At 47.7% G+C, this 26,600-nt stretch overlaps 4 protein-coding genes across 4 annotated transcripts; 2 read left to right on the forward strand and 2 right to left on the reverse strand.

Moving 5' to 3' along the window:
* Positions 1-15: 15 nt before the first annotated feature.
* GGS25DRAFT_475691 (DUF1941-domain-containing protein) lies at positions 16-2,620 on the forward strand. The gene is made up of 3 exons (XM_049259728.1): positions 16-697; positions 786-1,107; positions 1,163-2,620. The coding sequence occupies exons 1-3, from the start codon at positions 288-290 to the stop codon at positions 2,420-2,422; spliced, it is 1,992 nt and encodes a 663-aa protein (XP_049120071.1). The 5' UTR covers positions 16-287; the 3' UTR covers positions 2,423-2,620.
* A 1,475-nt stretch (positions 2,621-4,095) lies between these two features.
* GGS25DRAFT_475693 (putative amino acid permease) lies at positions 4,096-6,325 on the reverse strand. The gene is made up of 3 exons (XM_049259729.1): positions 5,945-6,325; positions 5,533-5,823; positions 4,096-5,466 (listed from the first exon to the last, which is right to left on the reverse strand). Exons 1-3 carry the CDS (start codon positions 6,277-6,279, stop codon positions 4,440-4,442), a joined length of 1,653 nt encoding a protein of 550 aa, XP_049120072.1. The 5' UTR covers positions 6,280-6,325; the 3' UTR covers positions 4,096-4,439.
* A 3,801-nt stretch (positions 6,326-10,126) lies between these two features.
* Positions 10,127-16,468, reverse strand: GGS25DRAFT_475723 (nucleoporin Nup186/Nup192/Nup205). Its single transcript, XM_049259730.1, has 7 exons — positions 15,953-16,468; positions 15,250-15,885; positions 14,916-15,149; positions 11,363-14,857; positions 10,873-11,300; positions 10,330-10,786; positions 10,127-10,234 (listed from the first exon to the last, which is right to left on the reverse strand). The coding sequence occupies exons 1-6, from the start codon at positions 16,164-16,166 to the stop codon at positions 10,730-10,732; spliced, it is 5,064 nt and encodes a 1,687-aa protein (XP_049120073.1). The 5' UTR covers positions 16,167-16,468; the 3' UTR covers positions 10,127-10,234; positions 10,330-10,729.
* Positions 16,469-17,096: 628 nt separating this feature from the next.
* On the forward strand, positions 17,097-26,324 carry GGS25DRAFT_518197 (uncharacterized protein; the record flags this gene model as incomplete). The annotated part of the gene is made up of 8 exons (XM_049263500.1): positions 17,097-17,145; positions 17,233-17,280; positions 17,348-17,390; positions 17,439-18,809; positions 18,859-19,199; positions 19,258-23,725; positions 23,782-26,234; positions 26,305-26,324. 8 exons carry the CDS (start codon positions 17,097-17,099, stop codon positions 26,322-26,324), a joined length of 8,793 nt encoding a protein of 2,930 aa, XP_049120074.1.
* Between the last annotated feature and the right edge of the window lie 276 nt (positions 26,325-26,600).

Raw genomic sequence — 26,600 nt, forward strand, 5'->3', positions numbered from 1 at the left:
GTCATGTCGTCTCTTGTGGTTGATGATTTATGAGTTATGATTTATGATAAAATAACGAATAATGAATAGAAACATCGCACCAAGAATTAAACCAAAAAACCAAATAATATCTAATCCGACGTTAGTTAGTTACTTCTTTCAATTTTTCATTTTTGAATCCTTTGAAGTATCAAACTGTTGGGCGAATACATAGGTATATCAAGTACATATGTAGCAGCAAGCCTTTACTCAAACTCATATAAGTTATAAGAAAATAGGGGGGAGAGGAAGAGAAAAGGAGAAGGAATATGGACGTTCCAGAGATTTCAAAACTTCAAGTCCAAGATGATGGCCAAAACGGCCCAAATACCACCACGGACCCATCTATCGAAAAGATACAACAACTTCTCAAGGCAAAAGATGGCACCTCCCGCTTTGTCGGCTTGGCCCTCTTAAAATCCGTCTTAGACAACTCGCCAGAGTTACAACGTGATGAGAGAACCATCACTATGTTATGGAGTTCCGTATCGCCCAAGTTCCTGGACCGTCTGTTACGCACCGGGTCTCAAGCCGGCCGGGGACAGAAGAACTCCAAGGATATGCTTGATATGGCCGTTGCTGTCATACACACTTTTACTGTATTGTTGCCTCAAGAGTCAATAAATCATCCAAGTCTACTAAACCGAATACCAGGCCTGGTTAAAGGTGTTCTTCATAGGTAAGTAATGTCATTGCGTGATGTTATATGTTATGTGTCTACCTGCCCAAGAAGACACTCCCTCCGTATAGGTACTAACGAGGATCAGCTCTAAAGAGACGACAGAAGTCATTATAAAAACCCTACTGACACTCGTTGCTGTGCCCGAGGGTGCCAAATGCTTCGCCAACCTTGACGTTGATGACTGGACCCCCCTCGTAGAGATTGCACCAGAGCACGCACACGTACTTACGATATTCATCTGGGCCTGGGAGAAGGGCACTGCTGAACTAGGAGACGAACAGTCTAAAAATGGAATGCGTTCTAAGATCGATAAAGGGATTCAAGCACTTGTATCTTCTTTCATAGGCACTGACGCCACCAACCTCCTAGAATTCATATCCCACCTCTTACGAACTCTCGACGAGCATGTAGGTTCCCCCTATATACAGAGGTCCTTGCTGAATATATCTAATATCTATTCAGCTCATTCCACAAAATCCCACATGGCTTGGCTCGGTCACTAAGCTCATACATAACCTATCCACCAACAAGCCGACCGCAGCTAGTCGTTCCGCATATATAAACTGCACTGGCGTACTACTCCTCGTCTATCCAGACCCAGCATTCGAACTCCTATTTGGAAGCGAGCAATATTCGTCAAACCCACCTGCCTATCTTTTCATAACCCTCGTCCTGGTAGACCTCCGCGCCACCCTACCGTCTCTCCTGGAGAAGCTCAATGACCCGGATTACCCACAAATATCACAGCGTCTCACATCCGCTCTCGACATTCTGACCGTTTTCATCAGCCGTCTCATTGCTCTTGATGGCCTTGAAGACGATTCGACCGAATCTAACCCAGAAAATAACTGGTTGAAGTGGCCTCCAGAGCTCATCATCAAGCTGAGCAAATCTATTCACGAGACTATCGCCATCATAATAGAACACCTGCGTGACCGTTGGGATGCCTCGACAGCAGGGGCTCACGGCCTACATCCGGAGGCGCGCGCAGGGAGTGCTCACACCAATGCCGGCTCCCACAAAACCCTTGCATGGGACTCGAAGGACTCGGCCGCTACCACAGACGCCTTCATACAGTCGGCCATACGCGCGATAGGGCTCTGGATCCGCGACGACGACAACGACACTCGGCGGAAAGAGGCAGCCGGGCTCATGGACATGTTCATGGAGCTGTACCAGACCAACCACGGCGTCTCGTTCCAGACCAACCGCGTGGAGTACAGGCTCCCCATCCTTGCCGCTCTCGAAGGCATCCTCCGCACCAAGAGAGGCGTCGAGGCTTTCACGACTTACGAGGGGTGGAAGATACTGTCGCAAGATCTGCGCATGGTCCTCCAAGAGAGTTCGGCCTCCTATCCTCCGCCTGAAGTAGATCTCATCGGCGGGACTCGGATCGCCGTCGTGCTGCAGATTCTCGCGGACGAAGTCAGTAGTACCCCGGAGGAATGGATGGGCCTGGTGACGGCCGTAGCAGCATACGATGTCCCCGCGGCCCCGAAAGGCGCCGCCCGGGAAGCTCTTCTGGATTTTCAAACAGACGTGCTGAACCTCGCCGTTACGCTGCTGATGAAAGCGAGCCCGGGCCTAAGGAAGCGGTATGTGCATTCGGCGAGTGCGATACGGGGCATTGTGAAGCAAGTCAGGGGTACGACGGATGAAGGCAGTGATGCTGCGAAGGGGCTAGAAGATATGCTGCTTGACCTGGATACACTTGTGGACTGAGGAAATACAATTGCCTGGGTGGTGCTCTACCGATCGTGGTGGAACTTTGCTTCGAGCGTGTTTCGCTCGAGTCTAGCCATCGGTGTTCGTTGTCGATCTAAGTAAATGTATTTCTCTTTTATGATATCTACTCTATTCCTACCCAGGTAGGTAGGTAATGAAGGAAATCTATTCAGCCGTACCACCTTACGATCTATGATTCTCAGCATCGTTATCTCGGATCCAACTGTAGATCATCGTGTCCATTACCCGCGATGATAGGAGACAGACAACACAACACTCGATACTTCGGTATACAAATCTGCCCACATCTCATCCCAAACTTGTCTAATGCTAACCTAGGATACGATCTATCATAGACCTAATATAGAACGGCACATGGTAGGTAAGTAGCTGGCTGCATACCTACCTACCCAGATAGCCCATCCCCAGCTCGGCCCAAAGCTTCGCTGAGGCTTATGCCTATTACCCACCCGTTATCTATCATCTAGGTACCCAGACATCCACTGTAAGCACCTTGTAAATCCTTGCGGCTCGCCAAAATACCTACCTACCTAGGTAGGCAGCGGCACAGCAGCTCGTAAGACTAGACTCACCTGCCTACTAAGTAAGCGAGGTTCTATTTACAAGCATCCCACGATCCCATCAGATCGTAGCACGCCCAAAACCCAAGTAATCTAGATGGCTCGCTATGAACCAAACCTCTAACTATGTCTACTACCTACCTACCTGTGTGCGTGTCTGTCTACCCAAAAGATTCGATCGCCCGAACCGAGCCTCGCCCCCCTCGACCAAAAGGAAAAAAAAAAAAAAAAGCTGTTATCAGACCGTGCCGTCGCCACTCAAGATGACTAACCCTCCCGATCCGATTCACACGCCACGTGGAAGTGGCATGGAAAGAGAGGGGAAGCGTGAAAAAAAAAGAAGGCCCCCCAAAGAACCACAACTCTCTCCATAAAAAAAAACGCACGTAAAACCACGCCGCGAGCATGCATACTTACCTACAGACCTACCTACCTAGATTAGACGCATCTCCCGATTCTCCCCCGCCCCCGGCCCCCCTCCCTCAATACATACATTGCTAAGCTAAGCAAACAACACCATAAATAACCAACCCGCCCAACAAAGTCCCGGATCCCTCGTATGTAAATAGTCTGTTTGCGCAGAAACATTCGCCACTTCCCTTTCCTTCTTCCCCTCCCTCGCCCTCTTTCAAGATAAAAAAAATAAAAAAAATAATGGAACTCCGATTTAGGAATAATACGTTGGGTACCTAGATAAGTAATTTACAACTGCTGCTGCTGCTGCTGCGATTCACCACCCGATGGTATGACAGGTAAAAGTGTGTAACGGGTAATATGTAAGAAGAAGAAGAAGAAGAAGAAGAGACAAAAAGAAAAAAGAAAAAAAAGAGGCTCAAGCCACCCGCCTTCCCCGGAAGGAGTTACAGATAATAAAAGCACCTCGGTAGTGTATGTGTGGGTGTGTGTGTGTGTACCACGGCCTATCGACGCCAAATGCAACCACCCACCGAGTAAGCCATCGTGGAAGTGTAACTTGATTAGTTACCTAGTTAGTTAAGCAGTAGCCAGGCAGGTTAACTGAACGTACTTTCTTATTCATTCACCTCATAACCTTCACTGTATACTGCATCACTAAGCATCACCAGATAGGTATCCGGATAGATAAATGGGTAGGTAGTAGATGGCAAATGGTATATACAGCTTACATATATACAACACCTCTCCAATATAACATCCATAACATAACATGACGTGATATGACGTAAAAACCCAATCTAGCTGCTAGGTATGTAGGTCTCTAGGCAAAATATATACAGGATACTCTAGGTAAATAGATATTATCCCTTTTTTTCCACTTTCCCCCCCTTATCCCGTGACGGGCAGGTATCCAATACAATACAACGAACCCGCCGTCTCCCTTAAGCACGCACGCGTGTAAAAAAAATAAAAAATAAAATATAAGGCCCTTTCGTCCCCACAGAGTGTTCGTGACTCTACAGCAGCCAAGACACGAATCTCCTATAGAAGATAGCGCCCTTAGACTCGGGCTTGGCCTCGAGCATGACAGCCTGAGCAGCGAGGAACTCCTCCTCTTCGCGGTCGATGACGTCCTTTCCGGTGTAGAAGTCGCACTCGTGGGGGCGGACGCCCTTGCTCTTGGTCCAGACCTTGTGGCCGCCGATGAGGAGGAGGAAGATGGGGATACCGAGGTAACCCGTGATGAAGGTGGGATACTTGGTGCTCCAGTTGCCAACAAAGACGTCGAAGTTCTTGGTTAGGGCGATCAGGCAGCACATGGCCAGGGCACCGTAGGAACCGGCGAGGCCGAAAGGCGCCGTGTATGGCATCATATCGTTCGTTAGGCCCTGTGCGCGTCGTCCGCGGACGAACCAGATGTGCGTCACCAAGATCGAGATCCACGTCATGAGACCGAAGATGGTGGTCAGGTTGACAAAATGGCTGAAGACGTTCTTGGAGTCGTCCGAGACGTTGAGGTAAGCCAGGAGGGCGAAGCAGGCAGAGGCGCCTAGGGAGTATAGCGGTACACCCTTGTTGTTAGTCTTTCGGAAGATGGCCGGGGCCGCGCCGTCGGAAGCCAGACCGTAAAGGGTTCGGCTCGCAATATACAGATCGGAGTTGGCGGCGGAGAACACGAAAACCAGAATGCAAGCATTGAGGATGTGGTCGAGGGCGCGGATGTTGGCGAGCTTGATGGCGACAACGAACGGGGAAGCGTTGGCGTTGCCAGCTTTGCTCGGGTCCTTGGAGGCAAAAGACAAGAGCTCCGAGTTGTAGGGTACGCACATGCCGATCAACAGGATGCTGATACAGTAGAATAGGACGATACGGTAGAAGGTAAGTCGAATGGCGCGAGGAATGGTTTTGCGCGGGTTCTGGGCCTCGCCGACCGTCACACCGACCAATTCGGTACCCAAGTAAGCGAAAGTAGCTGTGACCATGGTAGACCAGAAACCAAGGAATTTACCCCAAGATCCTGTCGCGATGTAAGGACGGAATGCACTATTTTCAGTTAGCATCGTCGCTCATAAGTTTACCGAAATATAGAGAATATAAGAAATCACGTACCCAGGATCGTTCCAGTACCGGAATCCTCTCGGGTCACCATCTGCGCCACCGGCCGCGATGACAAGAGTTAGGATAATGACACCGATGATGACAATGACTTTGAAACTGGACAGCCAGAATTCGAATTCACCAAAGAATCGAATACCGAAATAGTTGATACAAATAATCGCGACGAGGAATATAGTAATCCAGACACCGGGATTAACTCGATCTCGAGGCAGCCAAAATTGGATAACTATGGCGGCGGCGGTAAGCTGATTAGGCGTGACAATAATGTATTTTATCCAATAACTATAATTGTGAAGAAAAGGCCAAGAGTTAGTATAATCTTCAAGTATACCCAATACAGAAAGGCACGGGTGGGAGGAGATTAGGTCGATATCATTATATCAAGGAGTGGGCAGCCACTTACGTCCAACCGAGAGCAAAACCAAGCGACGGGTCGCAGAACCGAGAAGCGTAACCAGTGAAACCAGCAGACATGGGAAGCCAAGCAGCCATCTCACCCAGAGCGGCCATAACCAAGAAGACGACGAAACCGACGATAGAGTACGAGATGAAAATAGCGCCGGGACCAGCTTGCGCAAGAGCTTTGCCAGTACCGATAATTAGACCAGTTCCGATAGCGCCACCGATGGCAATCATAGTAATATGGCGAGCCTTGAGACCACGATGCAGCGCCGTCTCAGCCGAAGTCTCGATACCGCGGATGTGTGATTGCTCGAGGTCCAGATCAGTGTAGGTCATCTTTTCCTTGTCCCCTTCCGGGGACGAGGCACTGGACCTGTGAACCACGCCGGAGCGGTCCATGGCTGAGGTTAGGGGTATTTTCTTATTCTTTTTTATTTTCCTATTTTCCGACAATGTAGGAAAGCGAACAAATAGCGACGGGGAGGATGTTCAGCCTCAAGATTTGTTGATGATCGGAACAAGAAAAGCACAGAGAGGAGAAAGGCAGGGGAGTCTGGGTGATCCTCAGCTAATATATATTTACTTACCATCAGTTTAGACCAAGCAAGCACATGCGGGTAACGAGACGTCTTCCAACCGACCTACCTAGTTAACCAATCAACCAACCCCCATTCATGGCCTGTCGTACATTATACATACATAGTATGTATATACAACGTAGCAGTAACCTCAATTGCCACAGACATTTCCAGTCTGCCACACACGTGTGTACATACAGTATGTACATTTGACATTCAGTCCTGGATGGTCAGTAATCCTAAGTATAGGAGTCCCGCCAAGGCGGCGGGGCCCTGCTTATCTCTCCAACTCTTGTCCGTGAGCCAGTTACGTACCTAGTCATAGCTGGGCAAATACTCAAATACTATCATTGACCGAGACTATCCATACTAACCCCGGTCTTTAGCCCCTTGGCCTTGTGGGTTAACTGATTCTGCTTTGACCCCGGCAGGCTGGATGGTGAATATGTATGTACATATGTAGGTACGCAAGGTAGGTACACACACACATCTAATTCAGCGAAGAAGTCGCGTGCTTTTCCTGGACTTTCTTCGGCGCCTCATCAAAGAAGCAACCTAACCAATGCGTGAGGTTGAACGGTTATGTAGCATATCCGGGAGACTGTTGGGAGAAGCTTGTACGTCGAACTGCTCCGAATGCTACGGCCGCAGCATACAAATCACATGTGATGTTTCATGACAGAGGATTGAGCATTTCGAAATTATTACATATTTCGTTCAAATGTCGAATGCGGGTTCCTGATTCCCCAGCCGTGCTGGCCATCGTCATTTGCCTAGGGTCAGGTCACGAACCAAGTACAGCCAACCAAATCTCAGCTGGGCAATGTTAGTTTTCCGTCATCCCGGCGTGTGTACATTTTCGTGGTAGTAAATTTATTAAGTGAGTTGCTGCGAGTTGCTGTAAGTTGCTGTGAGTATGTAATGGATGAAAATGGAGAACGATGGAGAAAGATGGATACTAAAATGGGGTCTTGATGGAGACCGAGTGCCCATAATTGACTAGTGTGACGGGTAGACAATTGGGAATTTTGGGACAATTGGAATTGAAGTGAGAGATTCGATGTTGTGAGAGATAAGGGTTACACGGATGGGGAAGTCAAGGTCCAGGGGTCCGGAGGGAGCTTGCTACTAAGTTCAAAGGGGATAATATGGGCCGTCCCTGAATATGGGCCGTGGGGCGACTTAAGGCTCGAGCGCCCAATTAAAATCAGTAATTCAAATAGGGGTTGCTATTTTTATTATAAAATTCATGTACCATTCGGGTTTTATTTTTTTTAGCTTCTACTTTTAGCTACCACCTTTTACACTGTCTTTCAACCAATCAAAAAGCTTTATTCTTATCAAAATGCCCCGCACAACTCAATACCACCAATTAGCACTTGAGCAAGCTATCCACGCCGTGCAAAACGGTACATCTATTCGGAATGCAGCTTCTAATTGGGCAGTTCCAAGAGCCACACTTTATGGACGAATCAACGGCCGTCGATCAGCCGATAAGGCCCACCTTTTACGACAACGCTTATCGCCTTGCCAAGAGGCTGATTTGGCTGAATGGATCAGATGCCAAGACGCATTAGCCTTACCTCCCACCCATTCTCAAGTTCGAAGCTTAGTCATCCGAATTCTTCGAACCAATGGGGACCACCGACCGCTCGGTAAAAAGTGGATCCCCAAATTTTTAGCGCGGAATGAACCAGCTAAGACGCTTCGAGCAATCCCATTAGATTCGGCTAGAGCCAATGGGGTAACTTCGGAAGCAATTAATAAGCTTTTTGATCGCATCGAGGGGGAAAGAATTCAACAAATCCACCACTCAAATCGTTGGAATATTGACGAAGTGGGGCTCCTTCAAGGGGTTGGGTGCAACGGCCTTGTTCTTGGCCAATCAGAAAAAAAAAAAACCTTGATAAAACAAGATGGGTCACGTGAATGGACTTCCATTTTGGAATGTATTTCAGCCGATGGGAAGAGCTTAAACCCTTTGATTATTTTCAAAGGTAAAAAGGTTCAAGAACAGTGGTTTGAAAAGGAGCTAGCCCATTTAGGCGGCTGGCGTTTCACAGCTTCCGAAAACGGTTGGACTGACGATAAAATCGCCGTCAATTGGTTGACCGAAATATTTATCCCTGCAACAGCCCCAGCAGATCCAACTGAAAGGAGATTACTCATCCTTGATGGTCATGGAAGCCACGAAACGGAAGAGTTTATGTGGGCCGCCTACCAAGCTAGGATAACCCTGCTTTATCTGCCGCCCCACACCACCCACGTCACGCAGCCTCTTGATGTGGGCATTTTCAGCTTAGTAAAACGTTATTACCGAGCTTTTCTCCAAAATGAGCCAATCAGCACTCATTACTCTTGCCCAATTGGGAAAGCTGGCTTTTTACGGCTTTATCACAAAGCAAGAGTACTAGGGATCACCCCTGACACAATCTCTAGCGCTTGGCTTGGCGCTGGCCTTTGGCCAATCGATCGTGAGAAAATTCTTCAATCCCATTTTATGGTACAACAAGCGGCCAACCAACCGAGCGACGACCAATCAAATCAACCGTTTCGTAATACCCCACGCTCTGATTGGCTAGCTACCCCTCGAAAGTCACGTGACCTTGCGGAAGCTTATCAAAAGATTGTTGAGATTCAAGCTGACGAGCCAATTAAACAACGCATATTTGAGAAAGCAGGGAAAGCGATCGATCAATTGATAAGTCGGTTAGCCACAGCTGAGGCTGAAAACGCTAACCTAAAGCAGTTAGTCGAGCGGGCAAAGCCTCGTAGGCGACGGCAGGTGAAAATGGATCCAAATGATGTTTTTGTTGAAATTAGGCATGTACGTGAGACTAGGCTGGAAATAAATCGCAGGCTAAACCCAAGTAGGTCTAGTGTACAGGCCTCATTGGTTGGATTTGAGGAGCTATGCTCAGAATGGCAAATGGACGTTTTTTAGCCAATCATGTATCAATAATTTATCTCTTTTTAATGCAGCTCTTACTATGTACCACGCTTTGCCAAAAGTGGTAAGGCCTAAGCCCTAAGTCGCCCCACGGCCCATATTCAGGGACGGCCCATATTATCCCCTTTGAACTTAATACATAGTACTTTATTAGTTACCCTACTGCGTAGTATGTAGGTTTTCTCAAGTTCAATGTTGTTTGCCAGCTTCTGTTTCTGCTTTCTTGTTGTACATATGTATGTATACCATGTCAACGGTCAACGGCCAACGGTACATACACACACCATCTTGACATATGACATATGTAACGGTGTAACTAACACAGAATGGTCTGGGGCAAGAACGCTACATACCATTACCTGCCTATGGCCTATGCATGTCCCTCTTCATACCTTCTATATGTGTAGGTATTATGCATCAGCTGAAAACCCTGATAGGCTGACAACCGTTTATTACATCGTAGTACCTGCTAAAGTATGCCAAGGGGGCCACAAGCCACTAAGAGAGCGAAGCTAACGATAGCACGACGCACCACAGTTGATTGGCTTATTTGCTATATGCCATCACCTCCGAACTTCTAACCAATCATGGCCAACTTAGATATCGCAATTCTGCTATAACCAGCGGCTTCTAGACGAATTCCAATCCCATTATCCCACAACTTGCGCACAAGTCCTTGAACTTGACATCCTTCCATCTTCCTTGTTCCTTAATCCTTTTTTTTTCCTGCTAACCAAGACTTAGCAAGTAGATCCTAACCCTAGTAGGTGATTTATTCCTTACATAATTACACTACAATTACATTACAATTGCACTACAATTGCACTACATACCAAGATACTAAGACATAGTACATAGTTAGTACCCAGGTCCCAGGGTATAAGCGTATAGTAGGCTACATAATAGTAGGCTACATAGTAGTAGGTACATAGTAAGTATTACCTAGTACTCCTTCGTAATTGATTCCGGCTCGACCGTGGCTGGCGCCGATAGCTTCATCTACTACTGCTAGACTTGCAACTAGAAAGTGAAAAAAAATCTATACTACCTATCCTAGATAGATACCTATCTAAGTACGTGGTACGTGTTCAACTTCCAGTGCTTAATCAAGTACCTACACATACAATCCTTTTTCGTCCTACTCTGGGCCCGCCGTGCCGCTGTGGGCGTATCTCTCCCAGCTGAAGCATCCAGATCCATTCCTAGGATCATCGTATAACTTTTTTTTTATCTGATATCAGGGCTACTCTTCTGATATCTAATGAAATAAAACCGGCGCGGGTCGTCTATCCTCGTTAATACCATCGGTCTCGAACTAAAAATAGTAGAAAAGATAACGTTAGTTTGTTCGGTATAGATATTAGGCCAACAACTTTGATATCATCGTATTAATACACTTACTTCGAGAAAGTCGGTGGCGGTGACAACGACCATGAACGCTTCGGTTAATTCACTGACACGTTCTGAGAGCAGCACATCTATCTTCCCACCCCCGGCTCCGATGCCAGCTGAACGCTTGAGGACGTGCATCACCAGCATCCTGTGCTCGGTCAAGAAGCGTCTGCCTTGCAACACGTTATGTGATCCTCGACTAACTATCGCGGCACCGATGATGCGGGCGACCTTGACCAGGAGGGTATAGTGCCTTTCCAGAGCTTTGCTGTCAGACGAATCTACCTGCAGTTCCGGATCCGCTGAGAACAAGCCAGACTGCTCGATTGCGCGAAATAGATTTGCATGCAGAACGTTCTTGGCACCCTCGCGCGTCTGGCACAGCTGCAGGAGGAGCGCGAGCTTAGCGTTGAGATAATTTTGCTGTGCCGTGTCACCTAAAAATCGCCGACTGTCAGATTACTGAACGTCAAGAATGTGAATAGTATCAGAAACTTACCTGTCCGATAAGCGTTCTCCCATTCTGCCAATACGCTGCGGAGAGAATCGACAAGTATGCCGATGAAGTTCAGCCTGTTGAGTGCCTCCACCACAAAGTTCTCATTTTCCAGTTTGCCAACTTGCACCAGGGTGCTCAAGAGAACCAAGGCTGCTGACTGGCAGCCCGCATCTCCGCCAAACGCGTCGTCGCAGACCACACCCAACAGCTTCTCGCCGAACGCCTGTATCGTTCTTGTCGTTTTTCGAAGACCTGACGAAACCCCTTGTCCATGGTCCACGAGCCCCGTCAAGTAACGATAGCAAATACTGTAGTAAACTGCGCGTAATTCTTGATTTCCAACCCACTTTGAGATTGCACTTAGGCAGATCTGAAGAAGCTGGAAAAGCTTGTCGCTAATCAGATTCTCCACTGCCCTACTCTCTTTGTCTGTTGAGGTCATGGTTGCGAAGTCGAGCTCAAATAGTAGCACCTTCGCAAGGTTGGCCAGCTCGTAAGCAGCACGGGGATTATCCGATCCGTATGCTTCGAGGCCGGGCAGCGTTGCCTGTAGTGTCTGTAGGAGGAACGAGACTTTATTCGTACCTTTGAAGTCGTTGCAGTTGGTCATTACCATTAGGAGCCTCGACCACGCCCTCAAATTCTTGAGGTTATATAGCTTGACTTGGTTGAAACGGTTGAAATACCTCAAGTACTGCAACATATGTTCTTCTCCTGCCTCGATTTGCGCAATGTCTTGCTGTAGAACTAGCTGACCAGATTTGTGATCCTCGTTACGTTTTAAGAGTAAAATCTCCTGGACTTTGACTAGATTATACACCTGATTGAAATCGTCGTCCTCTTCAAGACATGACTCCAAACCAAGTGCTGTATACGGCCCAATGTCCGGCGAGGGAGCTTCAAACATACTTTCTTGAGGTAATGAATCGTGAAACTCGAACACCGAAGGTACAGGTATGACGTCTAAGCCGTCTACCTTGATTTGGCCGCCAAGGGCATCAAATATCCGTCGCTTGAGCACAGGGGTATGGCCTTGTGACACAGTACAGAGCTCGCGAGTGATATATTCGAGCGCCATGGCTCTCATGGAAAGGTGGTTGACGTAACCCTCAGCTGCGGGGGATGCGAGGAAGTCGGGCCCAGAGATTTCTTCCCTCTCCCACGTCAAATCTTGCTGGGCTATCAGATCTTGCATGAGAATATGGAACAGAAAGTCATTATCTCTGAGTTCGTCCAGAATGATGCTAGTCGATAGTGAAGATGTCCAGAGTATTCTAAGAATTCGCATCACCTTGTACTTTAAATTGATGAGCCATCCAAGCATAAGCCCCTCTTCGCTTTTTGATGGGACTTCGATGATCACGGGCAATAATGTATGGAATAGGGATGACCTGCTGTCGAATGAGCTACCGGGTGTGATCTCGAGTGTACTAGCACCGCAACGAAAACCGAGGAGTAGGTGAGCGACTGTCGGGTGATCCGGGCTTGCCCGTAGGCAAGAGTAGAGGAAATCGAGTATGTAGATTTTGATCTGGTATTCTGGCGAAGCGTCTTCCTTACGGAAGTCTAGGGGACACTTGAATTCGGCAATAAACGAACCAGCTATAGTAGCAGCATCGTTACCTTCCTCTAGAGCCATGATAGCTTTGTTGCGATGAGACAGTCGTGAAGGTCCTGACTGCCAAGCTGAAATCATCCTTGGCGAAGCAGAAATCTTCTCCAGAAGTTTTAAGCTAGCCAATGTCAAATCTGGATGTCCTATACCACAGAAGCTGCCAAGATCGGATATCAAGGTCATACTAGTCATGAGGCCATCTTCTATGGAAGCAAATGCCCCATTTGATGTTGGTATGTACGGCGATCGACTCTGTGCTCGAGCTTGCGGCTTCACAATTGGTCGAACGAGGTCTATGTAGGTAGCTTGAAGGTCTAAGGCTTTAGAGAGTAGCTCAACTGCGCGCAAAACACTCAGAATCAGAGGCGAATCTGGCGCCGCTTTTCCAATGTCTGTGGAGTTTTGATGTATTGTGTCTAGAATGCCTTTCATGAACTTGCTGTCATACATCCACTCCATGGCCCTAGCGAATGGGTGGAGGGCGACATAGTTCTCGAGAGTTTCACTATGAATAGCAGACTCTACATTGACATTAGTCTTATTACTGAATACAATCAGATCCTCATTGAAGTTGGAAATGCAGGTGAATGCAAGGTCCAAACAGGACAATCGCAAAATCCTCTGCTGGAGGACTTCCGGGACATCCTGAGCGCGTATTGAGAACATGTGCCCCAAGGCAAAGTCGAGGTACGGCTCGATCCCAGGACGCATGCGAGTAGAAGCACCAAGGTCCTCAGGGTATGGTAATACGTCCCTCAATGAATTAAATTCATCTGGAAGGGTCGTCAGGGTTACTAGGAACTGGATAAAGGCGCTGGCGTCGTCGACCTGTGGACTCATCTCCTGAAATAGCGCTTCCATGTAAAAAGATGGGGGCAGAGAACTTGTGGAAGAGGTTGGGGCCCTATTTGAAGTAGGGGAAAGAAAATGCCCCGTGAGGCATGACTCTATATACCGCCATATGGTATGATTCAGCTCGAGGGACTTTTGGTTGAGGAGGGCGGATAGTGCTCTGAATGTACATGCTCTGATCCGAGGTGCAACTAAACTGCTAATCACTTGGAAAAGCACCTCCAACAGCCTAGATTTGGGTAAATCAAGTAGATAATTACGTGCAGCTTCGCTTTGCGCAGCAAGTTTAGCCGTTAGTCTTAGGTAAGATTCCAACATTGCGGCAAATTCAGGTTCGGTCTCAGCTTGTTCAGCGTGGAATCTCCCAGCTCTCTGCACGTTGGCCTGGCTTGTAGTAGGTTTCTCATTTCTTTTGTTCGCAAAATAGTCCAACTCGTTGATGATATGAGACCACGTAATGGTCAGCGGCCTTCGAATTTGATGGCCTTCGTCTAGAAGAAATTCATGGGCAGAAGTTGCAGACTCGGAGTCCTCAGATAGAGACTGAAGCATTTCACAAAACGCTGCTTGCACCGGTGTTGTTGCCCTCCGGGATGCCCATTGCAGAAAGCCCGACAAGTTGCTCTCAGGATCAGCCCAGAACCCGTCTGCAGCCTCTGGTCGGCCCTCGAAGGAGAAGGCAATGATGAGAAGGAATCTCTCGAGGTCATAATCTTGTTCTTGGGCCTGGCTAGCTTGGCGTTGTTCATCTTCCTCGATCTTCAGCCTTCGAAGCACGTCGGGCATGTTGGTTATGAAGGCATCCACAAATGTCTCTAGTTTTGCAGCGAGACGATCCTGTAGAGGTTTGGAGAACGGAATAGTATCCGTGGGTAAGGTCGGGGTCCTTTTTCGTAGCCATTGACGTAAGGCTTTTCGAGCGGCATCTTCCCACTCGGACGCCCTAACATCAGCAACAACTGCAAGCAAGAAATCAAAAGCACCATCCCTCAAGGCTTCAGTAAAGAGTTTTGACCTCTGCCCATCCTCTTTTTTACTTGTTAGCTGGTCCAGTACATACGTATGAACTGGGAATTCTCATCTCACCTGCATCGATATCAATGCCGGGAAGGCCCGAACCAGCAGCATCTTCCATATACCAACCACTATATTCGGCAACCCACCAAGCTTTGATCGCGGCGTTAAGGAAAGGCAAGGTTCGCATGTCATCTGACTGTTGGCAGATGACTGTATTCAGTTTTCTGGCCTGTTCTATGGTCCCGCTCCCCTCTGTCGAGCCGAATAATGTGATATAAGTGCCAAGTATGGGCATGAGATGAACTAATGAGGTTAGCTACTAACATATATTGCCATAACAACTTCGAGCATCCCCATCCAAATAAAATGCAGAGATAAGAAGAAGGGTGCAAATAGGACTCACTGGTACACGAATCATATCTAGTTGACATCTTCAAGACTCGGAGAAAATCTATAAAGTCCTGCTCGACAGCCACATGTTTCTCAATAGCGTGACAAAGGATGACGGAGAGGAGTTCATGCTGCTGGATCAGACTAATATAGGTAAGCTCAATAGTCTCCTGAAATTGAACTTCGCTGGCACGGCCTAGCACTGCGGCACTCGTGACCTGCTCAGTAAGTCTTTGGAGCCAACCCCTGATTTCGTGCATAGTAGCCATACAGGCAGGCACGAATCGCGGCCGAGACAAAGAATTAGCGGCACCAGCAGCAGGAACGCTGGCTCGGAGAATGTTCTCGTTGACATATTGACCAAGGTAGCCTAGAGAGTCACCAATGTCTTCGTCTAGAAGCTGTTCTTCCTCCTTGGAAAGCTCGAGAAGTAGCAACATGCAATTGAGCAAGTAATTCCTTTGCTGATGGAACCTTATCACGGCACATTCTTTTTTGGAGCGCCCCAGGATAGTCTCGTCTTCTTCGGCGAGGATTGTCAGCTTTGCTGCTTCGGTCTCGTCTAGTTCGAGGCCATCGGCGACCTGCAAAACGAGCTCTTGGAAGTCCTTATTCAAGGTGTATTCTTCATCGAAGGCTTTGACTTTCCCTATAGGTGGGCTGTAAGCAAAATGAACAAGGCGGGTCAGGTAGTATGGGGCGAGATCAGAACAAACCTGATAGTACAGCATCCCGGCTTTCTTTCTTCCTCGCAGGCTTTTCCAATAGGCCCTGGAATTTGCCAGCTACCGCACCTAGCAAAGGGGACTGTGAAAGCTGTGATAGTAAGAAGGGGCCTTGTAATTCGCGATCATCTTTCAGGACCTCGGTAATGGTGACCAATTCCCTATGCAAAGCCTGGAAATTTTCCAGACTACCATCATCCGCCATGGTTCGCAAATTCGGGTTCTATCGCATCGTCGCGCAGCGTAGCGGGAGGGATGAGTTCAAGATGCAATGCAATGCAATATGTGCGTATTGCTAGTCGAGTTAGCGAGGTTTATTATTTGCTGCGTAGGTTCGTTGGTTCGTTGGTGGAGATATTCCGAGTTGTAGCCTTGTTGGTAGTAGAGGTAGAGGGGCGCGATGTAGCTGGAGGGTAGGACCGGTAGGTATGTAGCTTATGTAGCTATGCCTTTGTAGATTTATTTGTTCAATGCCCTTCTTTGTTAGATTCCAACAGAAATTGATCCTGGACGTGTCAAAGCTAGTGGCCCACTTATTACTACCATGCAAGTATCCATCCGCGCTAAAATCTACATATGTAAGTTACATAGTTACATGTATTACATAAGCGGGTCGGTACAACTTATTCAACTGTACCCAAGTACTAGTAATTGTGCCTGCCACTGCCTGCCACTGCCTGGCCCGCTATGTAGTACAGCTTGAAGGCGGTCAGGGTCGGTGAAGTTTCTGCCGGCAATACCTAGTATATTTGGCCTAGCTATAACTAGATTTTTGTGGAGCTCTGGAAATAAACAGAGGTCCAGCTCTCAGCAGCTCTCAGCAGCTCTACAGTTATTCAATGTTATGTATAGGTAAGCTTCCGCCCTGCGACCTGCAAAAAAGAAAAAAAAGGGAAAGCGATCGTGAAGCTAAGAATCTCATTTCTATCTATAAATGACTTTTCACAAACTTAAAGAAATCGGAATGGTAATCAGTAACATACTACTTCGTGCCCAGTAATAAACATCGTGGCCTCCAGCTACTTATAATTTCCAACAGCAAAACATACGGGTTACGCGCCATCTCATGTTTCGGTCGCTTTAGCCGAACTATACCAACTCCCTATAAAATTATAGATGGCACAATCATAACAAGATGGCGCCTCGTTTAAGGTCACGACAAATCACTATGGATGGCGCCCGAAGTAAGTTACATTATACTCTTAGAAATATCATCTACCTACCTATGTAGGAGATAGTAGTTCGGTATAGGGCTAAAACTGAATACATAGTTGCCATCGAAAGTAGTAATAGTAGCACCCGTTCTTCTGGTTTGGATGGTAAGTTTGGCCTTCGATTTTTATTTCAGATGAAAGATGAAAGTACTATAATATTAACCCCTTTCAGATTTAATCCATATCTTCAAAGAGCAAGCCAAAGCCTCGAATTTGTGAGCCCGTCTTAACAGAGCCCTATATTCCAAACTAACAGTCTCCAGCTCAACCCTTGATGATAAGAGCTACCATATAACATTTGAGGCTCTATTTCGATGTGCTTTGACTGAAAAAAGGGCTTACTATAGCAGCAAAAGCACTGCTGCCAATAGGCTTACCAAATGCGCAGAAGCTGTCCGTCTCGGTGTCGAACTAGGCGCCGGCAAGATTAAGCGGAAAACCGTTCTTGCTGTGATCGACCACATTACCCAGACTCTACCACACCCTGAAGATGAAGTAGTCCTGCCGCTTGTCCAAGATTATATCAAAGCACTAGTCGCTCTCCTAAGTCATGCTACTTATGTCGAGTTGCTTGCAATGGGAGATGGGGAGGGTTGGTTCACATGCGTTGACTTTGCTATTGATATCTTGACCTTGTATCTAGCAGCCACTGATAAAGACCTAACGGCTTCGAGGGCTTCGCCGGCACCCGGAACCGGACAGTCGTCTTTGACCTTGTCAACTCCAAGATCCACAGCTCCGTCCCAAAGAGCCAGCCGAGTTTCGAGGGGCCAACTGCCCGATCTCCTGCAATGCCTCCTTCACCTTGCAACCACTCCGAATGCGCCGCTCTTGCAACGCTCAAAGGAGATGTCGTCTGTTGTGATTCAAATCCTACAGCTTCGTTCCCTTGGAATAGGCCAGTTGCATCAGCTAGCATTCGCCTTGATTAACCGGCTGTTTGTTGTGTCCCAAACAGATGATTCTGATCATGCAAGCTCTCTAGCTATGGATTGCCTACCATTAGTGAGCCAATGGTGGCAAACGAAAACCGCATCTGCTCACGATGCACTTCTCAATGGCGTTCGAGTCGAAATGTTGAGGCTTCTACTGAACATGCATCTCCAACTCGAATATTTAGTAAGGCAAGGTAACAAGCCGTCGATCCTTAGTGACATTGAAAATCTTGCCGAATTATTCTGGAGCGAATATTCTAGACGGGAAGAACGCGCTCGGTTTCAACAAGATGACCTTACATATTCCTCTGCTCCTCGCAGTGGCACTGTCTTCCAAGTGCACTTATTTTCTTTACGGCCCTGCAATGTCGACGGTGAGAAACACTGGGCGGCCGTGCATGTTCTAGCCCTTCTAGAATGTCTCCTCTGGAAAGGTTCTCAGCAACCTCACACTACTTCTATTATTGATGAACACCCGCGGAAGAAGCAAAGAACGGCTGTGGGTTTTAGTCGCCTCCGCCAGAAATTACGGTCTCTAGACCACTCTATACAATATACCGCTCTACAGATCATACCATTCTTTGTATCAGGCCTCAAAGTCGAAATCGATGAGATGTCTGAACTTCTGTCTTTCTTAATGAGTCAAGTTACCAGCAAGAACAACCAAGTATCGACGTGGGCCATGATTGCTTGTGCAAGGTTGGTTCGACATGTTCCATATGAATACTACACGCTAACTATTGGAAAGCTTAACTCCTCAAGCCAGCGCCCTTGACGATTCTCTCTCTGTACACTGGAAGCAAGTATGGCAGATTGCAGTACGATCGGTCAGCATGACTGCAAACTGCCGAGCCTCAAGCATCCTTCTCCATTCTATCATAACTAACAAGCTAGTAACATATCGTGATATCGCTGACGATATCAACAGCATAGTTACTACCGCTGATGTGAATGGACCAGCTGTTGTAGTTGATTCCTCCCTCGTACTAATGACAACTCTTCTTCATCTTCGGAATCAACAACTACCTGGCGCCAGTTATGCGACTTGTAATCATGTAGTTCGCTGGATGTTTTTCAGATGGGATCCTGGTGAGTGAGCCTTGACTATCGAAGTCTATCCTAAATCTGACTTATTATGCAACTGCAGCCGATGCGTCCTTTATATCGTCTTATTCTAGTCACGTCATTCCGCTAGATGTCGTCAACCTAATACAAGCTGCCTATGGCAATCCAGAGGTGGTCTTGTCCAGGCCGTCTCAGACGATTTCCGGTCCAATTGGGGAGACGCTGAGTTTACTCCAGAACCGTGAAAGCTTGATCAGATATCTGCTTCTGTTAGACCCTATTGCTCCCCTATCTGATACAGAACCCAGCAACCAGCCCCCTACCGCTACAGCTGCACAGTCCAGCGATAGTTTGAATACGCATGGCACGAAAAAACTTGTCGCAGAACTCTTCTATCCAAAACTTGAGGAGGTCAGAGCTCTATGCGAGAGTTGGGATAAACAGAAAGACAATTCCGCCCAAGTAACTCCAGAGAAGCTTCAGAGTATTGTCTCTTCCTTGGTTGTTGGTGCTATTGCCCTCCCTGGAATTCTCGAGGCGGATTCGAGGCAATCGCAAGAGATACATCAACTCGTATTTGCGATTCTCCAAACTGCCTTAGCTGCTGTCTCAAAGTCCTACGAGAACCAAGTGCTTTATGATTGCCTCCTTGTATCAGTCCGGCCATACATGCCAGCGCTGTCGAGTGCCGAGTTGGGAAAGTTCGGAAGAGAATGGATGTATCTTCACAAATTGTTTGTTGATATATCTAGCGCATTTCGCAGGAGGGCTGGAAATCAACAATCCGACTCCAACAACGACGACGATTTCATGGATCTTGATGACGACTTTGACACCAAGGAACGGCGGTCTAATATATCATCCAAGTCACTTGAAATATCCCGGCGCGATTCCACCATTGTGTTGCAAGGGGCAACCTTCTATGCTGATAGCATTCAAAGACTCCGCCTCTTTGATACTCTTTACGAGGATAATGGTCAAATTGGTCTTGTACCAACGTCGTTTCTCAATGACTTCCTTGACTTATCGGATGAAGAACTCATTTCATGTCGCTGTTTGATCAAAGATTTATTCGACTCCGACCTCATAATAAACCCCGATGATGCCGATAAAGTGATCAACAGGATAGGTCAACTGATTGGCAGCACGGCTTTCTCAAGTTGCGAGGTTGCTCTGAATGTTTGCCTTGATGTAATGGAAGGGCTCATGCCAATATGGTCTGACAGCGATGGTGACATCTCTTCTAACGTAGGGGATCTATATCACTACTTCCTCAATTCTGGGCTGAAGAATAATATCCTCTCACCAAGCGCCCAGATATCACTATCTCGATTACTCTTCCGTCTAACTCTAGTTAACGAGAACTATCCACAAACAGTTAGAATGGCACCCCCAAGCACATCGCTGTTTGAGTTACTCAGGAGCGCATCGATGCCCGTGAAATATTATATCGGAGCCCGCCTACCCAGCTTATTTGGCCGATATGTCCTAAAATCCCATGATGGGATTTTGGTTGATGTTTTAGATGTCCTCCCAAGTAGAAGCGATTTTCTCGAAGGCATAGCATTGCGGCTCTTTGTTCTCTCCGAGTTAGCACGAGAGTGGCCTACCCTTCTACGACGTGGCATATACCACATCTTTGAAATCCCCGGGGAAATTCCAGGTTCGAACAGACATGCAGCGCGTTGCCTGGATAATATATCTACCTCCCTAAACCTTGAGAACACACAACAACTGTTCGATCTATTTGCACCCCAGCTACTTTACACTTGGCTTGAAACCAAAGATATCGACGACCTACCGTTTATGATTTTCAGCTTCTCATCGCTAGAAGATTTGCTACGACGTGCACAGTCTGAGGTAGTGGCCTTGATGGTGATGCGGGGACAGGATGAAGAAGCCGCTAAACTGGCGACAACTCTCGGTGATAGCCTGCCTGAACTAATTCAACGCAATTTTTCAAAGATTATTGCTTATAGTATGGCTCACGACATTAGTATGCCAAAAATGGAACAGCAAAAGAGTGGCGAAAGTCGATTGCGTAGGATTCTTGGTCGAGAAGCCTTTCTTGAAGGTATATACGTTCACTTTGCCGACATCGTCGGATTGTTTTTCTGCCTTATCGACCAGGAGGACCCGATCGAAAAGTCCTGGGCTAGAGAAGAGAGCTTTTCCTATGCCGCTACAATTATGGCAGAGATCAAGAAGCGTGGCCACTCTGATATCGTTTTATCCCCGAATCAGCAGCCAATGTTCCGAGCCAAGTATCTCACAAGAGAGATAGCACTTCTATGCAGCCGGACGGAATACGAGATAACCACGCTATGGACGCCCGCACTCGTAGTAAGCGTCGCCAGGAGACTACTTCATGGCATTCATTCGGCAATGGGACCATTACACACATGTTCTGTGCTTAGAAAAATCCGAGTGCTCGTTTGTCTAGCTGGTCAAAATGCCTGGCAATCGTACCCGTTGGAAATGTTGCTACAATCCATACGACCCCTAATTGTTGATACTGAATGTGCAGACGATGCACTTGGAATGAGTCAATATCTCTTGGAAAAGGGGCGAGAGTCCTTGTCTCAGTCGCCTTCATTCCTGGCTGGCTACGCTTTATCAGCTCTTGCTTCCCTCCGCGTATTCTTAGAAACCAGCCAGTCAAGCACGACGCAAGAAAGCCAATTCAAAGCTACTATGAGTAAAGCCCAGAGGTTCCATTCCTGGTTCACAAAATACCTAGAGGATTACAACTCACCTTTCTTCCGAGGCGACGAGCAGCGGAATGCCTTTGAGGCTATTACGCGGTCTGCGGCACACGTCCAAGCAGCTGGAAATGCAGAGCGAGGTACTTACGAGAGTAGACTTCTATTAGAAATTCTTCAAGATGGGGCACATGGATCTCAGTTGTTAAATGAGCCATCACGCAAACTCGCACTAGAAATGCTTTGCAGCCATTTCACGATTCCGGCTTCGCACAACATCGATGTGGTCAGCTCTGATGAAGAGGCATTGTCTTGGGTAACTGTTGTGTGGAAGAGCTGCCAGGCACAAGGTCTAAGCAACGAGTACCTTGCTTGGGCAGGCCGTGTAGTTGGTAGAGGCTTTGCCGCGTCTGGTCACGTTGATCCAGACTTGTTGAGAGAATCCGAGTTGTCGAGATACTACAACGTATCAATAGATGCCTCCGGATCAGAGCATGGCCTATTAAGTCTTCTACAGTCTTTGACGTCGGATAGTGATTGCTACAGGGCGGGACTTGCAGAGTCTGCGTTGAGAACCATCGTCTCGGATGCCGCGGCCCAAGGGGAGAACAGCTTGTTCATAGCATGTCAGAAGGTCCTATCTGATCAGCTTCTCGTGGCATCGGATTGGGCATCGTATAGAACCCCGCCGTCAGATAACCTGCTTATTACCCCTGTCCGCGAAGACTATGCTCTCTCTAGTGAGACATTCGAAAGCGCAAAATGGGCTCAGATTGTCAGCGTATACTTGGCACAGTCATATCCAAAGAGCATTATTCTAAGTGCTCTACCTCCTATACTCACCAACGTCAAAGGCTTTGCCCAACAAGCATTTCCCTTTGTTGTTCACTTGGTCCTCCTCTTTGAGCAGGAAAAGCAGCAATCTGTCAAACGAAGTCTCTCAAGTGCGTTAAAGATTTGGCTTAAACTGGATTCATCGCATGCAAAGGAAAACACGAGTCTTCTCATAAATGCTATTCTATATCTGAGAACACAACGGCTTCCAAAAGAGAATTCCATAGCTGACCGAGCCCAATGGCTCGATCTAGACCTTCTTTCAGTTGCTTCGGCGGCCGCAAGATGCGGCATGTACAAAACAGCGTTGCTATTCGTTGAAATGACGATCTCTGAAGGGTCTCGTGCATCTCGTCGTTCGTCTGTCAACCGAGCTCAAGAATCCACGGATGTGCTTATGGATATATTCGAAAATATCGACGACCCAGATGCCTATTACGGCCTCAGCCATACCTCAAGTTTAAGTAACGTGCTCGCGCGACTTGAATATGAAAAAAACGGCAGTATGAGCCTAGCATTTCGTGGTGCGCAATACGATAGTCATATTCGGAGAAGAGATCCAGCGGCCAACCTCGATAGTCAATCACTAATAGGGACTCTTGACAACCTCGGACTATCAGGGCTATCACATTCTTTACTTCAAACCCAGCAGAACATAGACAGTTCATCCACCGCCGTAGATAGCACGTTTAGTACAGCTCGACGTCTTGAAATTTGGAACCTCCCAGCCCCCACGTCAACAGAAACCCCTTCAGTTACTCTATATAAAGCATACCAGGCTTGGCACCAGGCCACTGAACTAGGCCCAGCAAGAAGAGCCACGTACAATGGTTTCAGCGAGACCATGCGAATGGTAGTTGGAAAAGAGCTCAGTCCAGCCCGCCTCCGCCATTACTTAGGGACGTTGGCCGTTTTAGTGGAGCTCAATGATACTGTTGAGGTGACCGACTCAAGCGAACTTGATAAAATATTGGCTTCATTTTCAGATCGATCTGAGTGGATGAAGAGCGGACGGTACGTAACGAAACGAGACACCCTTTCAACACCGTGTGGTCACTAACATCATGTAGGTATGAGGATGTCAGCCAAATATTATCCTGCAGAGAAACAACATTGAGTGTGCTAGCCCAGACCTCCCAGCGCCGCGATATGACCAGAATCGACCCTCCAGAAGCAACCTTGGCACAGATTAAGTCAATGCTACTATCATCTAGTGTCTATAGATATCATCGAGCATCCCAAGAATCTCTAAACATTGCAACATCTCTTACAGATCTAGTGTTGCCGAGTGTAGATCTAGGATTGCATCTCGACTCTGTGGCTAAATTCGAGGCCGCTGATTCTCTCTGGGATCACGGCGAAATGATATCCTCTATCCATATGTTACAAAGCATTGGCGATGATCCAAATCCCAAAAAGCAGACAATTCCTATCAGCCGGCCCGATCTCCTCGCGAAGACTGGATATCAAATATCGGTAGCCAAGCTAGAGAAACCAGAAACGATACAGAAAGATTATTTACAACCTGCTCTAAAGGAGCTTAGGGGAAAGACTGATGGCCGAGAGGCTGGTAAAGTCTATCATCAATTCGCTACGTTTTGTGACGAGCAGCTGGAGAACCCAGGTGGACTTGAAGACTTGACTCGTTTGCAGCACCTAAGGAAGGGTAAAAGTGACGAGGTCATGCAACTTAAAAGCCTCGTGTCCAACACGAAGGAGTCACAGGTCAAGGCGAGATATCAAAATTATCTCTCGAAAGCAAAGCAGTGGCTTGAATTGGATGAACAAGAACTGAAACGAGTCGAACAAAGCCGAACTGAGTTCGTGAGACTTAGTTTAGAGAACTACCTCCTCTCCCTCGTAGCCTCTGACGAATACAACAACGATGCGCTCAGATTTACGGCTTTGTGGCTTGAGCGGGCGACTGAGAATTATACCAATGAAGCTGTCGGGAAATACATTCACAAAGTTGCGAGCCGGAAATTCGCTCCGCTTATGAATCAGCTTACTTCGCGCCTGCTTGAGCAGAATAACCTCTTTCAGAAGCTCCTCATGGATCTCGTGTATCGTATCTGCGTTGAACACCCATATCATGGAATGTACCAGATATGGTCAGGGATAAGATCTAAAATAAACGACAAAGATGACATGGCCGTGTTACGGCGGACAGCTACGGATAGAGTTGGGAAGAAGCTTGCCCAAAATAGTTCGACCTCGGCATTGTGGACTGCCGTTGACAAGACAAGCAAGGCTTATCATATGTTTGCGTCAGAGCGTGATGCGTCGCGCTATAAGGCAGGTCAAAAAGTTGCCGTTAAGGACTCAAGTGCTGGTTCCGGTCTGGCCAGCGCTCTGGCAAAATGGCATATCCCTCCTCCAACTATGCAAGTAGAGCTCTCAGCCAGTCTAGACTATAGTCATGTTCCGTACATCTCTAAGATTGAGCCAACCATGTCTATCGCCTCCGGTGTCAGTGCACCAAAGATCATTACGGTGGTAGGCTCAAACGGGGAACGATTCAAGCAGCTGGTCAAAGGTGGCAACGACGATCTCCGCCAGGACGCAATCATGGAGCAAGTCTTTGCGGCCGTGTCGGCCGTGTTAAAACACCACCGATCTACCCAGCAGCGCAACCTTGGCATCCGAACATACAAGGTATTACCCCTTACTGCCGTCTCGGGTCTTATCGAGTTCGTCTCGAACACTATACCACTTCATGAATATCTCATGCCCGCCCACGAACGATATCATCCAAAGGACCTCAAGGGATCTCAATGCCGAAAGGAGATTTCTCAGGTGCAGAACAAGTCGTCCGAAACGCGTGTGTCCACTTACAAGAGAGTCACCGATCGATTCCAACCTGTGATGCGTTATTTCTTCATGGAGCATTTCGTCGATCCGGACGAATGGTTTGCCAAGCGTACAGCGTATACCCGTACTACTGCAGCAGTTTCCATATTAGGCCACGTTCTCGGCCTTGGCGATCGTCACGGCCACAACATCCTCCTCGACTCCAAAAGTGGCGACGTGGTCCACATCGATTTGGGTGTGGCTTTCGAAATGGGTCGCGTGCTACCGGTCCCGGAGCTGGTGCCTTTCCGGCTCACACGCGACATAGTGGACGGCATGGGCGTCACCAAGACGGAAGGCGTCTTTCGAAGATGCTGCGAGTTCACGCTGGACGCGCTGCGGGAGGAAACCTATTCCATCATGACCATCCTCGACGTGTTGCGTTACGATCCCCTGTATTCCTGGTCGATGAGCCCAGTCCGCATGTCGAAACTGCAAGGCACGCGCCGAGACGGGGAAGAAGAGGGGGCCGACGCCGCCGAGATCGACCCGAAGAAGAAGAAGAAGGCCGTCGCCAGCGGCACTATAGGCGTTGTGAACGAACCAAGCGAGGCCGACCGAGCGCTCGAGGTCGTGCGCAAGAAGCTCAGCAAGACGTTGAGCGTGACAGCCACGGTCAACGATCTGATCAACCAAGCAACGGATGAGAGGAATCTGGCGCTTTTGTATTCTGGTAAGTGCTTACCTACCCCCTTCGATTTTAGCCCAGCTATTATCGGACTTGTTCTAACATTCGTAATTAGGATGGGCTGCTTATGCCTGAGCACATACGTATGATACCCGATGTATAAAAACTCTCTAGAATACCCCAAGATCATCACTATTATGTATATACGATTCGGAAAAGATGGATAGATTGTATTTGTGCGGCTAGGAAGGTGGATATAGGTCAATCCGTACCTAGGATACGTAGGATATGGAACTATGGTATTTTGTGGTACTGGTCAAAGAAATGCAAGTTTTCGGATTGGTACGTGGATATGCAAAATTGCGTAGAGGTATGATGGTATGTTAGGTAGTTTGTATGAAGTCATCTGAG

This window comes from Hypoxylon fragiforme (genome assembly GCF_022984875.1).
Source record: "Hypoxylon fragiforme strain CBS 206.31 chromosome Unknown GGS25scaffold_2, whole genome shotgun sequence".
NCBI lineage: Eukaryota > Fungi > Ascomycota > Sordariomycetes > Xylariales > Hypoxylaceae > Hypoxylon > Hypoxylon fragiforme.

Excerpts from the sequence above, each read along its gene's own strand:
- GGS25DRAFT_475693 (XM_049259729.1), bottom strand. The coding sequence starts at position 6,279 with ATGACCTACACTGATCTGGACCTCGAGCAATCACACATCCGCGGTATC. Across the intron at positions 5,824-5,944 it reads GGTTTTGCTCTCGGTTGGAC|TTATTGGATAAAATACATTA; the intron begins GTAAGTGGCTGC and ends TCACAATTATAG. Across the intron at positions 5,467-5,532 it reads CGGTACTGGAACGATCCTGG|TGCATTCCGTCCTTACATCG; the intron begins GTACGTGATTTC and ends AACTGAAAATAG.
- GGS25DRAFT_475691 (XM_049259728.1), top strand. The coding sequence starts at position 288 with ATGGACGTTCCAGAGATTTCAAAACTTCAAGTCCAAGATGATGGCCAA. Across the intron at positions 698-785 it reads GTTAAAGGTGTTCTTCATAG|CTCTAAAGAGACGACAGAAG; the intron begins GTAAGTAATGTC and ends AACGAGGATCAG. Across the intron at positions 1,108-1,162 it reads TACGAACTCTCGACGAGCAT|CTCATTCCACAAAATCCCAC; the intron begins GTAGGTTCCCCC and ends ATATCTATTCAG.
- GGS25DRAFT_475723 (XM_049259730.1), bottom strand. The coding sequence starts at position 16,166 with ATGGCGGATGATGGTAGTCTGGAAAATTTCCAGGCTTTGCATAGGGAA. Across the intron at positions 15,150-15,249 it reads TAGATATGATTCGTGTACCA|TTCATCTCATGCCCATACTT; the intron begins GTGAGTCCTATT and ends TAACCTCATTAG. Across the intron at positions 14,858-14,915 it reads CGGCATTGATATCGATGCAG|AGGATGGGCAGAGGTCAAAA; the intron begins GTGAGATGAGAA and ends CAAGTAAAAAAG.